Below are 13,660 nucleotides of genomic sequence, written 5' to 3'. Positions count from 1 at the left end.
AGAGGAAGGGAAACATAAAAACAAGAAGAAGAAAGAACGAAGAGCCAGAAAAAGAAGAACCATTCTAGGAGACAGACGATAGAGACCAAGGAAGAAGAACCATTCTAGGAGACAGACGATAGAGACCAAGGAAGAAGAACCATTCTAGGAGACAGACGATAGAGACCAAGGAAGAAGAACCATTCTAGGAGACAGACGATAGAGACCAAGGAAGAAGAACCATTCTAGGAGACAGATGATAGAGACCAAGGAAGAAGAACCATTCTAGGAGACAGACGATAGAGACCAAGGAAGAAGAACCATTCTAGCAGACAGACGATAGAGACCAAGGAAGAAGAACCATTCTAGGAGACAGACGATAGAGACCAAGGAAGAAGAACCATTCTAGGAGACAGACGATAGAAAACAAGGAAGAAGAACCATTCTAGGAGACAGACGATAGAGACCAAGGAAGAAGAACCATTCTAGGAGACAGACGATAGAGACCAAGGAAGAAGAACCATTCTAGGAGACAGACGATAGAGACCAAGGAAGAAGAACCATTCTAGGAGACAGACGATAGAGACCAAGGAAGAAGAACCATTCTAGGAGACAGACGATAGAGACCAAGGAAGAAGAACCATTCTAGGAGACAGACGATAGAGACCAAGGAAGAAGAACCATTCTAGGAGACAGACGATAGAGACCAAGGAAGAAGAACCATTCTAGGAGACAGACGATAGAAAACAAGGAAGAAGAACCATTCTAGGAGACAGACGATAGAGACCAAGGAAGAAGAACCATTCTAGGAGACAGACGATAGAGACCAAGGAAGAAGAACCATTCTAGGAGACAGACGATAAAGACCAAGGAAGAAGAACCATTCTAGGAGACAGACGATAGAGACCAAGGAAGAAGAACCATTCTAGGAGACAGACGATAGAGACCAAGGAAGAAGAACCATTCTAGGAGACAGACGATAGAAAACAAGGAAGAAGAACCATTCTAGGAGACAGACGATAGAGACCAAGGAAGAAGAACCATACTAGGAGACAGACGATAGAGACCAAGGAAGAAGAACCATTCTAGCAGACAGACGATAGAGACCAAGGAAGAAGAACCATTCTAGGAGACAGACGATAGAGACCAAGGAAGAAGAACCATTCTAGGAGACAGACGATAGAGACCAAGGAAGAAGAACCATTCTAGGAGACAGACGATAGAGACCAAGGAAGAAGAACCATTCTAGGAGACAGACGATAGAGACCAAGGAAGAAGAACCATTCTAGGAGACAGACGATAGAGACCAAGGAAGAAGAACCATTCTAGCAGACAGACGATAGAGACCAAGGAAGAAGAACCATTCTAGGAGACAGACGATAGAGACCAAGGAAGAAGAACCATTCTAGGAGACAGACGATAGAGACCAAGGAAGAAGAACCATTCTAGGAGACAGACGATAGAGACCAAGGAAGAAGAACCATTCTAGCAGACAGACGATAGAGACCAAGGAAGAAGAACCATTCTAGGAGACAGACGATAGAGACCAAGGAAGAAGAACCATTCTAGGAGACAGACGATAGAGACCAAGGAAGAAGAACCATTCTAGGAGACAGACGATAGAGACCAAGGAAGAAGAACCATTCTAGCAGACAGACGATAGAAAACAAGGAAGAAGAACCATTCTAGGAGACAGACGATAGAGACCAAGGAAGAAGAACCATTCTAGCAGACAGACGATAGAGACCAAGGAAGAAGAACCATTCTAGCAGACAGACGATAGAAAACAAGGAAGAAGAACCATTCTAGGAGACAGACGATAGAGACCAAGGAAGAAGAACCATTCTAGCAGACAGACGATAGAGACCAAGGAAGAAGAACCATTCTAGGAGACAGACGATAGAGACCAAGGAAGAAGAACCATTCTAGGAGACAGACGATAGAGACCAAGGAAGAAGAACCATTCTAGGAGACAGACGATAGAGACCAAGGAAGAAGAACCATTCTAGGAGACAGACGATAGAAAACAAGGAAGAAGAACCATTCTAGGAGACAGACGATAGAAAACAAGGAAGAAGAACCATTCTAGGAGACAGACGATAGAGACCAAGGAAGAAGAACCATTCTAGGAGACAGACGATAGAGACCAAGGAAGAAGAACCATTCTAGGAGACAGACGATAGAGACCAAGGAAGAAGAACCATTCTAGGAGACAGACGATAGAGACCAAGGAAGAAGAACCATTCTAGGAGACAGACGATAGAAAACAAGGAAGAAGAACCATTCTAGGAGACTGACGATAGAGACCAAGGAAGAAGAACCATTCTAGGAGACAGACGATAGAGACCAAGGAAGAAGAACCATTCTAGGAGACAGACGATAGAGACCAAGGAAGAAGAACCATTCTAGGAGACAGACGATAGAAAACAAGGAAGAAGAACCATTCTAGGAGACAGACGATAGAGACCAAGGAAGAAGAACCATTCTAGGAGACAGACGATAGAGACCAAGGAAGAAGAACCATTCTAGGAGACAGACGATAGAAAACAAGGAAGAAGAACCATTCTAGGAGACAGACGATAGAAAACAAGGAAGAAGAACCATTCTAGCAGACAGACGATAGAGACCAAGGAAGAAGAACCATTCTAGGAGACAGACGATAAAGACCAAGGAAGAAGAACCATTCTAGGAGACAGACGATAGAGACCAAGGAAGAAGAACCATTCTAGGAGACAGACGATAGAGACCAAGGAAGAAGAACCATTCTAGGAGACAGACGATAGAGACCAAGGAAGAAGAACCATTCTAGGCGACAGACGATAGAGACCAAGGAAGAAGAACCATTCTAGGCGACAGACGATAGAGACCAAGGAAGAGAAGGGCATTTTCTTGAAGCGTGGACGTACTTCAAAGCCAGGCATGCCTAACCTGTGTTGCACAGTGAGAGAAAGAGAGTGGCTTTAGCTCTGGTGGTGGCTGACGATGGCTGCTCTGGCTAGATGGAAGGTGGCATTCCCACCCACCTCCTCTCTCAACGGAGGATAGTTAGAGTGTTGTTTGACGTCTGCCGCTCCTGCCACCCGCCGCCACTGCTCAGGAGAGGGTAAGGAGGGAGGGGATTAAGGGAGGAGGGGAAGGGGATGGGGGAGTAGGGGGGAGGATGAGGGGGCGCAGCCTAAGGCAACCCAAAATGTTACGCAACAACCCCCCTCTTTCTCCTCCTCCTACACTTTCTCTGATCTTCAGCTGTCAGATGTGAAGGCTGCAGTGAAAGGAGTAACCACTAGGGGGCCACAGCCATGGGGTACACTGACTATACTGACTACAGATGCTGAGTTAACAACTCAACCCCTAGCCCGACCCTCTATGCCCCTCGCACTCTCACATCTGTGAAGCATAAACAACTGATGAAGTGGCTCGCGATTTTGATGTCTACATCTGTGTTTGTGATGCACTTCTGGTGTTTGATTCAAAAAGCTACGCTCGGATTGGACGGTGAATAGATTCGGAGGATATGGAGGGTAAGCTGATCCTAGATCTGTGCCTTAGGGCAACTTCTCGCCGCAAGGCAGTGGTTGTCATGGCGACGGTGGCTCACCGTACACCAGCAGCGCGTAGTGGTCGGCGGCACGGCCGTAGTTGTTCTGCGCCTGACACAGGTAGGTCCCGTTGTGTGATTGGCTGAGACGGGACACCTGGAGGGTGGGGCCAGAGATCTCCGCCCTCTCAGGTAAGGTGTCATTAATCCTAGTCCACTGGACATCCCTAGGCCTGCAGAGAGAGAGAGGAGGGAGGGAGAGGAGGGAGGGAGAGGGAGGTTATGGGAAATAAAAGGCGAGGAGGGAGTGAGAGAGATTTTAAATTAGACCAAGGGAGAGGAAGACAGCATGACAGAAAAGAATTGGGGAGATTTATGGACAGAGAGAGAGAAGGAGAGGAGAGAGAGCAAAGAAAGATTTTGTGTCAGATGGAGAGAGGGAGAGAGGGAAAGCGGGACATGGGAGGAGAGAGCCAGGGAAGGAGATAGACAGAGATTTATGGGGATGAGAGAGGTGAGAGAGGGAGAGGCAGTGAGTAAGACAAGAGGACGGAGAGAAAGAGGAGACACAAAAGACAAAGAAAAGTGAGACAGAAGGCGACTGAGACAAAAGATTATTGGATTACATGAAACAACGAGCACACACACAGACACACCACACATTCTCACACAAAGCCCTGTGTGTGTGTGTGCATCCTCTGTGCTGTGCTGGCTGTCACTCTCATTCCACCCTGGCCAGATTACAATCCCAGCTCATCTACACCCTAATCCCCCAGGAAGCATCTAATTAAACCCCCCTCCTCATCAACACACACACACACACACACACACACACACACACACACACACACACACACACACACACACACACACACACACACACACACACACACACACACACACACACACACACACACACACACACACGCACACACACTTTAATAAACACACCCCTCCAACAAAGACAGGCAGTGTAATGAATTGGTGATTAACGGTTAACAGGAAGTTTGTCCGGGGCCTGAGAGAGATGGGGGTACCGGGGGTGTAAAGGAGAGTGTGGTGATATCACTCCAGCATGAGATGAGGCAGGGGTAGTCCAGTAGATCGACCACCACAGCCACATCTCTCATGTCACTGTCCCCAGTAAGGCTGTTACTGATTCTCACTGAGCCACACATACTGGCTCCTCAGCCTGGCTTTATTGTGGGGCTTTACTCACCACAAACAAACACACGCATGCACACACACACACACGCACACACACAAACACACAAACACGCATGCACACACACACACACACACACACACACACACACAACACACACACACACACACACACACACACACACACACACACACACACACACACACACACACACACACACACACACACACACACAAACACACAAACACACGAGCACATACACACACAAACCAGCTTTTATAGAGCTTAATGAAGAGGCTTCAGTTGCCTCAGAAACACACATGCACAACAAACGTATCACAGTGTTCAACAAGGGGCTCGTTACAGCCTCCTCAGACACTCCAAACAGCTGTAGTGTGAGCACAGCATACACACACAGCAAATGCACAAACCAATCAAACAATCTCATAAATGTGTGTACACACACACACACACACACACTCACAGTGGGTTGCCAGTGATGGAGCAGGTGAGGCTGAGAGAGTCTCCCTCTCGGAGGATGCCAGGGGGAGGGATGATCCTCACTGTGGGGGCAACTGGGGAGAGAGGAGGAAGGAATGGTTACCGTGGTAACCAATCAAGAGTGACGGTTGGAGGTGCTGTTATCATAACAACCCTCAGGGTGAAACAGCTGCTGCTTTGTTAATGGCTGCGGTGAACAGACACATCTGAGGAAGTATTCGTACGTGTTGCTGTGATAGCCATGCAGGGCCATTTAAGCAGCAACAGTTTGGCAGTGACACTGATTATGCAGAACTAAAGGGCAGAAAAGGCTGATCAAACTCAGAAATGGTGAGTTGATAAGTCATTTAGGGTTGACCACCCCAGGCACCAAACACAAATGAGTCGTGACCATCAGAAATGACAGTGGTACAGCTTCAGTGTGTTGCCATGGTAACCCTCGGTGGCTGACCAGTCACTCACAGTGGACGTCGAGGCGGTAGTGGCGGACCCTCTTCTGCCCCCCCAGGGCGGGGTGGGATGCCTCACAGCTGACCGCTGCCCCGTTGTCTTTCCTCTCCACAGAGAGACGGATGGTGCTGGACACACTCACGGTCTTCCCATTTTCCTGCTGGGACACCACACCTAGAGAAGAGAAGGGAGGGAGGGAGCATATCAGACAGAGGACAAGGAGGGAAGGAAAAGGCGCTGGCGAAAGAAGAAAGAAGAGAAGAGAGAAGGGAGAAGAGAGAAGGGAGAAGAGAGAAGGGAGAAGGGAGAAGAGAGAAGGGAGAAGAGAGAAGGGAGAAGAGAGAAGAGAGAAGGGAGAAGAGAAGGGAGAAGAGAGAAGGGAGAAGAGAGAAGGGAGAAGAGAGAAGGGAGAAGGGAGAAGAGAGAAGGGAGAAGAGAGAAGGGAGAAGGGAGAAGAGAGAAGGGAGAAGAGAGAAGGGAGAAGAGAGAAGGGAGAAGAGAGAAGAGGAGAAGAGAGAAGGGAGAAGAGAGAAGAGGAGAAGAGAGAAGGGAGAAGAGAGAAGGAGAGAAGAGAGAAGGGAGAAGAGAGAAGGGAGAAGAGAGAAGGGAGAAGGGAGAAGAGAGAAGGGAGAAGAGAGAAGGGAGAAGAGAGAAGGGAGAAGGGAGAAGAGAGAAGAGAGAAGGGAGAAGGGAGAAGAGAGAAGGGAGAAGGGAGAAGGGAGAAGGGAGAAGAGAGAAGGGAGGGAGAGAGAGAAGAGAGAAGGGAGAAGGGAGAAGGGAGAAGGGAGAAGAGAGAAGGGAGAAGGGAGAAGAGAGAAGGGAGAAGGGAGAAGGGAGAAGAGAGAAGGGAGAAGGGAGAAGGGAGAAGGGAGAAGAGAGAAGAGAGAAGGGAGAAGGGAGAAGGGAGAAGAGAGAAGAGAGAAGGGAGAAGAGAGAAGAGAGAAGGGAGAAGGGAGAAGGGGAAGGACACATGGAGAGAGTGAGACGGGCATGATTGATGACAAGGAAAAGAGGAGAGAGGGATCTGGACAGGCTCAGACATAAAAGGCAGATAAAGAGAGCGTGAGATAAGATTAAAAATATTTAAAAAGACTCCAAATGAGGCAGCGGAAGATGAGGAGGAAGAGGAGGGATGGTGGTGGACAAAACTGAGGTCACGTAATATGAGTCTGTGAAAATATGACAATAACTAACACCATGCTGAGTTTTCAATTATTTCAGCTGAGTGAACTGAAGCAGGCCCAATTGAAGCGTGAGATGAGGGCAGGGAGATACTGTCTTAATTACTGAGACATTCTATCCGTCAGGATCTGGAGCCTAACCTTTAATGTCACACTGTATTTCACTCAGGGCAGGGCCCGCTCCACAGCACTACAGAGCAGAACAGAAAACAGGGCTGTCTGCTGTAGGCCCCACGCATCAGCCCACGCCGCGTCCTACGTAACCTTGTCACATCAGGGGACAGACATCTTTGTGAACACGGCATGAAAGGAGGAGACAGAGAAAGAGAAGAGGAGGAGAGGAAGACGGGGTGAAGAGAAGAGGAGTGAGGGAAAGGACAGAGTGTAAGGGCACAGAGACGTGCTGAGTTAGAGATTAAGACGGAGAGACGGGATGGGAGTGAGAGAGAAAAAAGAAAGAGAGAAAAAAGAGAGAGGTGGAGAGTATAACAGGACAGACAGAGGGTAAACAGCGGGACAGACAAACAGACAGAAAGAGATGGACAGAAGGACAGATAAAATGGTGATAGCTGGATGGAAGTCTTATCAGATGGGGAATAAAGAGGAAGGTAGATAGAAGGCTGGACAGAAAAGGAGAGAGTATGATGGAGTTTGAGAAAGATAGATGGATAGATTGACACAGGGACAGGCAGGCGGATAGATAGGGAATGCAGGAAGTGAACAGAGAGAGAGGCAGAGAGAGAGGTATGACTGAACAAAGACAGAGACAGACAGATACTGATCGATAGAATGACAGAGCGACATAGTGATAGATCTTCAAAGAATGGACAGACCTGGTATCTCCCGGCGGTCCCTGATCCAGCGCAGCGTGGCGGGGGGCTTGCTGCGCAGCGACAGGCAGGTGAGCTCCACCTCGCCCCCCTCCACGGCCTCCTGCTTCACCTCCACCGTGGGGGTGTCGGGAGGGACGGACACGGACAGCGTGGCCACTTGGTGGTGGGTGTCGTCGGTGTAGAGCTGGCAGAAGTAGCCGCCCTCGTCCGACACGCTCACGTTGGTGAGGGTGATGCGCACCAGTCGGGGAGTGAAGAGAACCATCTGGAAACGGTCGTCCTTCAACGCTGGGGAGGGAAGGAGGGAGAGAGGGAGACAGACAGTATCGGGGGGGGGGGGGGGGGTCAAGACACAATAGGAAAACCACAATTGGAGATAAACACATAAATATATGGAAAGAAAAGCAAGGCCAAAAGAAAAGAGGACCGGGGTAGTAACAAGGAGGAGGAGAGTGAATAGAAGAATTGAAAAGGGGATAGTGAAGGAGGAGAAGAATTAAACAGTTAATCCAACAATCCACTGTGACCTGCTGACCAAGGCCATAGCATCATAGCAACCACAGAGGCAGTGAGAAGAGAGAGAACCTAGAGAACGGACATAGGAGAGCAAAACGATGTTTCTTTCGTGGTCAGAGAAAGGGAAACATCTATTGTGAGAAAATCATGATAATAACAAATAATGCTAATAACTGTCAGTGTGACAGGGACTCGATGGCCATTGTCTCATAAACCTTCCCCAACCCACTTTGTATCGACTGACTGACTGACTGCACAACCTCTCTCTTTCCTCTCTCCTCCCCCCCCCCCACCCCCCTCCCCTCTCACCTCCCTCCCCCCCTCTCCCCCCTCTCTCCTCTCTACCTCCCTCTCTTCCTCCCTCTATTCCCCCCCTCCTCTCTCCTCCCTCTCTCCCCCCACCCCCCTCCCCTCTCTCCTCCCTCCCCTCCCTCATTCCCCCCTCTCTTTCCTCTCCCTCCCCCCCCCCCACCCCCTCCCCTCTCTACCTCCCTCTCTCCTCCCTCCCCTCCCTCATTCCCCCCTCTCTTTCCTCTCTACCTCCCTCGCTTTCCTCTAGTCCCTTTCTCCCTGCTCTTTTGTGTTTGCTTCTGCAGAGGGAGAATGCCTTCTCTCTTCCCTGGTGTAATACTCCACCATTTCACAGCATCATTCATTATATCAGAGGTTTAGTGTGTGCGTGTGTGTTGTGTGTCTGTGTGAAACACAGAGGAATTTATTGTAGACAGAGAGAAAAACAGTCTACATTTGCCTTCGAATACTATTTCACAAAGCTCCCTGAATGTGAGAGTGATTCCCGACAGAAAAACACTAAATGGCAACTAAATGTCACAGCTTTGTTCAAGTCCTATTTCACCTTTTGTCCCAGCTTATTTGCATGCCAGGCAGTCAGAGCTAGAGAAGATAGATGGGATCCACAGGCAGTCTGAGCTAGAGGAGATAGATGGGATTCCTCCACAGAGTCCTCTTGAACAGGTCTATTACTGTTCCTATAGTCTGTTTCTATGCTGGACAGCCTAATAAAAGACCTTATGTGTGTCCATAACAGCACCAGATTCCCTATATAGTGCACTACTATTGACCAGATCTCTATGGGGACCAGATTCTCAGGTTTAAAGTAGTGCACTATAAAGGGAATAGTGTGCCATTTGAGACACGAGCTTCATCAGAGCCCATTGGTTTAGTGCTGTAGCTGGACAGCTCATTGCCTCATTCCCTTTACCTAACAGTGCAGGACCTTTCTACAGTTATAGAGGGGAATGGTTCGGCACGGAAGGCTGCCAGAAACACCATGGGTTACCATGCTCCCTGCACTAATGGTAATGGGTAGCATGGAATCGCCCTGCAGAGTGTGTGTGTGTGTGTATGTATGTATGTATGTGCATCTGTGTGTGTGTGTGAGAGAGTAGAGAGAGAGAGGTAAACTCATACCCTACAATACCTAACCCCTCTCTCCCCCTTCTCTCTCTGACTCTGTCCTATTAAGGTCCATCATGCTTTCAGACAGAAAAAAGGTTCTCCTCCCCAGGGAGCGAGCGGCACTAAATAGTTAATAGTGTGAACTGGTGATCTGACAGAGAGGGCTAGTTGGACGGAAGGCTTCAATACACTGCTTTCATCTGGCAGAAGAGGTCTGATCAATGTTGTTATTGCGTAATGAGGTAGGGAGGGGAGTATGCAGTTTAGAAGTCCTAGAATGTACTCCTCCATAATGAACTGAGACCTTGTTAAAACTAGAGGCCAGCTAATGGGTTCCATAGGTTGACCTCCCGCATAACCACATTGATCTGGTGGCTTCTTGGGCTTGACTGGTTCATCAAACCCTGACCACAGAGATGAATGTTGAAACCTCACTGTCTCGCTCTCTCACACACACACATATACATGCAAAACACACACAAACATGCATAACACACACACACACACACACACACACACACACACACACACACACACACACACACACACACACACACACACACACACACACACACACACACACACACACACACACCACACACACACCTCGTGTGCCGTTGAAGAAGAGGGTCTGTCTGCGAGGGTTCTGGATGACCACGATGGAGCCGTCATAGTTCTGCAGACGACAGGAGATCTGGGCCGTCCCTCCCTCCAACACTGTCACATTCTCAGCCTGTACCGCCTGGCAACGCGCTAGAGAGAGAGAGAGAGAGAGAGAGAGAGACATTTAGTTTCAACCTCGCCTCAATACAAACCGCAACATTCACAGAAAAGCAAGTAAACAACTACTGATTCCGCTCCATTGACAGTCAGTATACACAGACGTGAGATACATGAATTATATTGTGGTGTAGTCATGACTCATGAATGCTAGTGTGCTTCTGAAGGATAGTAGCGGCAGAGTCATATAACATGGCTCTGAGTAGCATCAGGAGTGGGAGCGATGTAGAGAAACAGATAGAGAGAGAGAGAGAGAGAGAGAGAGAGAGAGAGAGAGAGAGAGAGAGAGAGAGAGAGAGATGGTGACGAAGAGAGAGAGAAACAAATGCTGTTATTAATTGACATGGACACAGGAAGGGAGAGCGGTAAATGAGCTTGGTGTTTGGACTGTTCTCATGATTATCATTAGCAGCCATTAGCCTAACACAGTCCTAATAGAGAGTGACTGACATACTGTAGCAACACAACCCACACACTGGACTGTAGGTTCCTCATTAGAGGCAGATGGGAACCATACAAGCTAAGTGGCCAACAGCAGGCACACCGAGACATGTCTTTCTCCTACATACATTCTCTCTACCCTTCTCTCTCGGCTCACACACGTATGCATCCCTTCACACCTGTTGAACATACGCAGCCGCACGCACGCACGCACGCACGCGCGCGCACACACACACACACACACACACACACACACACACACACACACACACACACACACACACACACACACACACACACACACACACACCACACACACACACACACACACACACACACACACACACACACACACACACACAGTTTGGAGTTCAGCCTCCTTGCCACCTGTCTGTACAGGGCATTGCAGTTTGAACTGAAATCATGGTAATGTAATGGTGGCTCGTGTCTGGTTGTGTGTCTGGTTGTGTGAGTGGTTGTGTGTCTGGTTGTGTGAGTGGTTGTGTGTCTGGTTGTGTGTCTGGTTGTGTGTCTGGTTGTGTGTCTGGTTGTGTGTCTGGTTGTGTGAGTGGTTGTGTGAGTGGTTGTGTGAGTGGTTGTGTGTCTGGTTGTGTGTCTGGTTGTGTGTCTGGTTGTGTGAGTGGTTGTGTGAGTGGTTGTGTGTCTGGTTGTGTGTCTGGTTGTGTGTCTGGTTGTGTGTCTGGTTGTGTGAGTGGTTGTGTGTCTGGTTGTGTGAGTGGTTGTGTGAGTGGTTGTGTGAGTGGTTGTGTGTCTGGTTGTGTGTCTGGTTGTGTGAGTGGTTGTGTGTCTGGTTGTGTGTCTGGTTGTGTGTCTGGTTGTGTGAGTGGTTGTGTGAGTGGTTGTGTGAGTGGTTGTGTGTCTGGTTGTGTGAGTGGTTGTGTGAGTGGTTGTGTGTCTGGTTGTGTGTCTGGTTGTGTGAGTGGTTGTGTGAGTGGTTGTGTGTCTGGTTGTGTGTCTGGTTGTGTGAGTGGTTGTGTGAGTGGTTGTGTGTCTGGTTGTGTGAGTGGTTGTGTGAGTGGTTGTGTGTCTGGTTGTGTGAGTGGTTGTGTGTCTGGTTGTGTGAGTGGTTGTGTGTCTGGTTGTGTGTCTGGTTGTGTGTCTGGTTGTGTGTCTGGTTGTGTGTCTGGTTGTGTGTCTGGTTGTGTGAGTGGTTGTGTGAGTGGTTGTGTGTCTGGTTGTGTGAGTGGTTGTGTGTCTGGTTGTGTGAGTGGTTGTGTGAGTGGTTGTGTGAGTGGTTGTGTGTCTGGTTGTGTGTCTGGTTGTGTGTCTGGTTGTGTGAGTGGTTGTGTGTCTGGTTGTGTGTCTGGTTGTGTGTCTGGTTGTGTGAGTGGTTGTGTGTCTGGTTGTGTGAGTGGTTGTGTGAGTGGTTGTGTGAGTGGTTGTGTGTCTGGTTGTGTGAGTGGTTGTGTGTCTGGTTGTGTGTCTGGTTGTGTGTCTGGTTGTGTGTCTGGTTGTGTGAGTGGTTGTGTGTCTGGTTGTGTGTCTGGTTGTGTGTCTGGTTGTGTGAGTGGTTGTGTGTGTGGTTGTGTGTGTGGTTGTGTGTGGTTGTGTGTGGTTGTGTGTCTGGTTGTGTGTGGTTGTGTGTGTGGCTGTGGAGTGGTTGTGTGTCTGGTTGTGTGTGTGGTTGTGTGTGTGGTTGTGTGTGTGGTTGTGTGTGTGGGTGTGTGTGTGGTTGTGTTTGTGTGTGTGTGGTTGTGTGAGTGGTTGTGTGTGTGGTTGTGTGTGTGGTTGTGTGTGTGGTTGTGTGTGTGGTTGTGTGTGTGGTTGTGTGTGTGGTTGTGTGTGTGGGTGTGTGTGTGGTTGTGTGAGTGGTTGTGTGTGTGGTTGTGTGTGTGGTTGTGTGTGTGGTTGTGTGTGTGGTTGTGTATGTGGTTGTGTGTGTGGTTGTGTGTGTGGTTGTGTGTGTGGTTGTGGTGTGTGGTTGTGTGTGTGGTTGTGTGTGTGGTTGTGTGTGTATAGGTGTGTTTGTGGTTGTGTGTGTGTGGGTGTGTTTGTGGTTGTGTGTGTGTAGGTGTGTTTGTGGTTGTGTGTGTGTGTGTGTGTGGTTGTGTGTGTGGGTGTGTTTGTGGTTGTGTGTGTGGGTGTGTGTGTGGTTGTGTGTGTGGGTGTGTGTGTGGTTGTGTGTGTGGTTGTGTTTGTGTGTGTGTGTGTGGGTGTGTTTGTGGTTGTGTGTGTGGGTGTCTTTGTGGTTGTGTGTGTGTGGGTGTGTGTGTGGTTGTGTGTGTGGTTGTGTGTGTGGTTGTGTGTGTAGGTGTGTTTGTGGTTGTGTGTGTGGGTGTGTGTGTGGTTGTGTGTGTAGGTTGTGTGTGTGGTTGTGTGTGTGGGTGTGTGTGTGGTTGTGTGTGTAGGTTGTGTGTGTGGTTGTGTGTCTGGTTGTGTGTCTGGTTGTGTGTGTGGTTGTGTGTGTGGTTGTGTGATGTGGTTGTGTGTCTGGTTGTGTGTGGGGTGTGTGTGGTTGTGTGCTGGTTGTGTGAGTGGTTGTGTGTCTGGTTGTGTGTCTGGTTGTGTGAGTGGTTGTGTGTCTGGTTGTGTGAGTGGTTGTGTGAGTGGTTGTGTGTCTGGTTGTGTGTCTGGTTGTGTGTCTGGTTGTGTGAGTGGTTGTGTGTCTGGTTGTGTGTCTGGTTGTGTGTCTGGTTGTGTGTCTGGTTGTGTGAGTGGTTGTGTGTCTGGTTGTGTGAGTGGTTGTGTGAGTGGTTGTGTGAGTGGTTGTGTGTCTGGTTGTGTGAGTGGTTGTGTGTCTGGTTGTGTGTCTGGTTGTGTGTCTGGTTGTGTGTCTGGTTGTGTGAGTGGTTGTGTGTCTGGTTGTGTGAGTGGTTGTGTGAGTGGTTGTGTGAGT

At 49.0% G+C, this 13,660-nt stretch overlaps 1 protein-coding gene across 3 annotated transcripts in view; it reads right to left on the bottom strand.

Annotated features, from left to right (window-relative positions):
• LOC106605679 (cell adhesion molecule 4) overlaps nucleotides 1-13,660 on the bottom strand; it is a 149,051-nt gene that overhangs the window by 19,080 nt on the left and 116,311 nt on the right. For all 3 annotated transcript variants that reach the window (XM_082975472.1, XM_045718680.2, XM_082975473.1), the window contains exons 2-6: nucleotides 10,189-10,335; nucleotides 7,648-7,935; nucleotides 5,646-5,807; nucleotides 5,167-5,257; nucleotides 3,578-3,750 (exon numbers count right to left, since the gene is read on the bottom strand). In XM_082975472.1, coding sequence (XP_082831598.1) covers nucleotides 3,578-3,750; nucleotides 5,167-5,257; nucleotides 5,646-5,807; nucleotides 7,648-7,935; nucleotides 10,189-10,335 — 861 coding nt within the window. The remainder of the gene's footprint in view (nucleotides 1-3,577; nucleotides 3,751-5,166; nucleotides 5,258-5,645; nucleotides 5,808-7,647; nucleotides 7,936-10,188; nucleotides 10,336-13,660) is intronic.

The sequence above is a fragment of the Salmo salar genome, chromosome 05 (assembly GCF_965601325.2).
Source record: "Salmo salar chromosome 05, fSalSal1, whole genome shotgun sequence".
In the NCBI taxonomy this organism is placed as follows: domain Eukaryota; kingdom Metazoa; phylum Chordata; class Actinopteri; order Salmoniformes; family Salmonidae; genus Salmo; species Salmo salar.
Note: the sequence above shows the minus strand (reverse complement) of the source record. Positions and strands in the feature narration are given on the sequence as shown.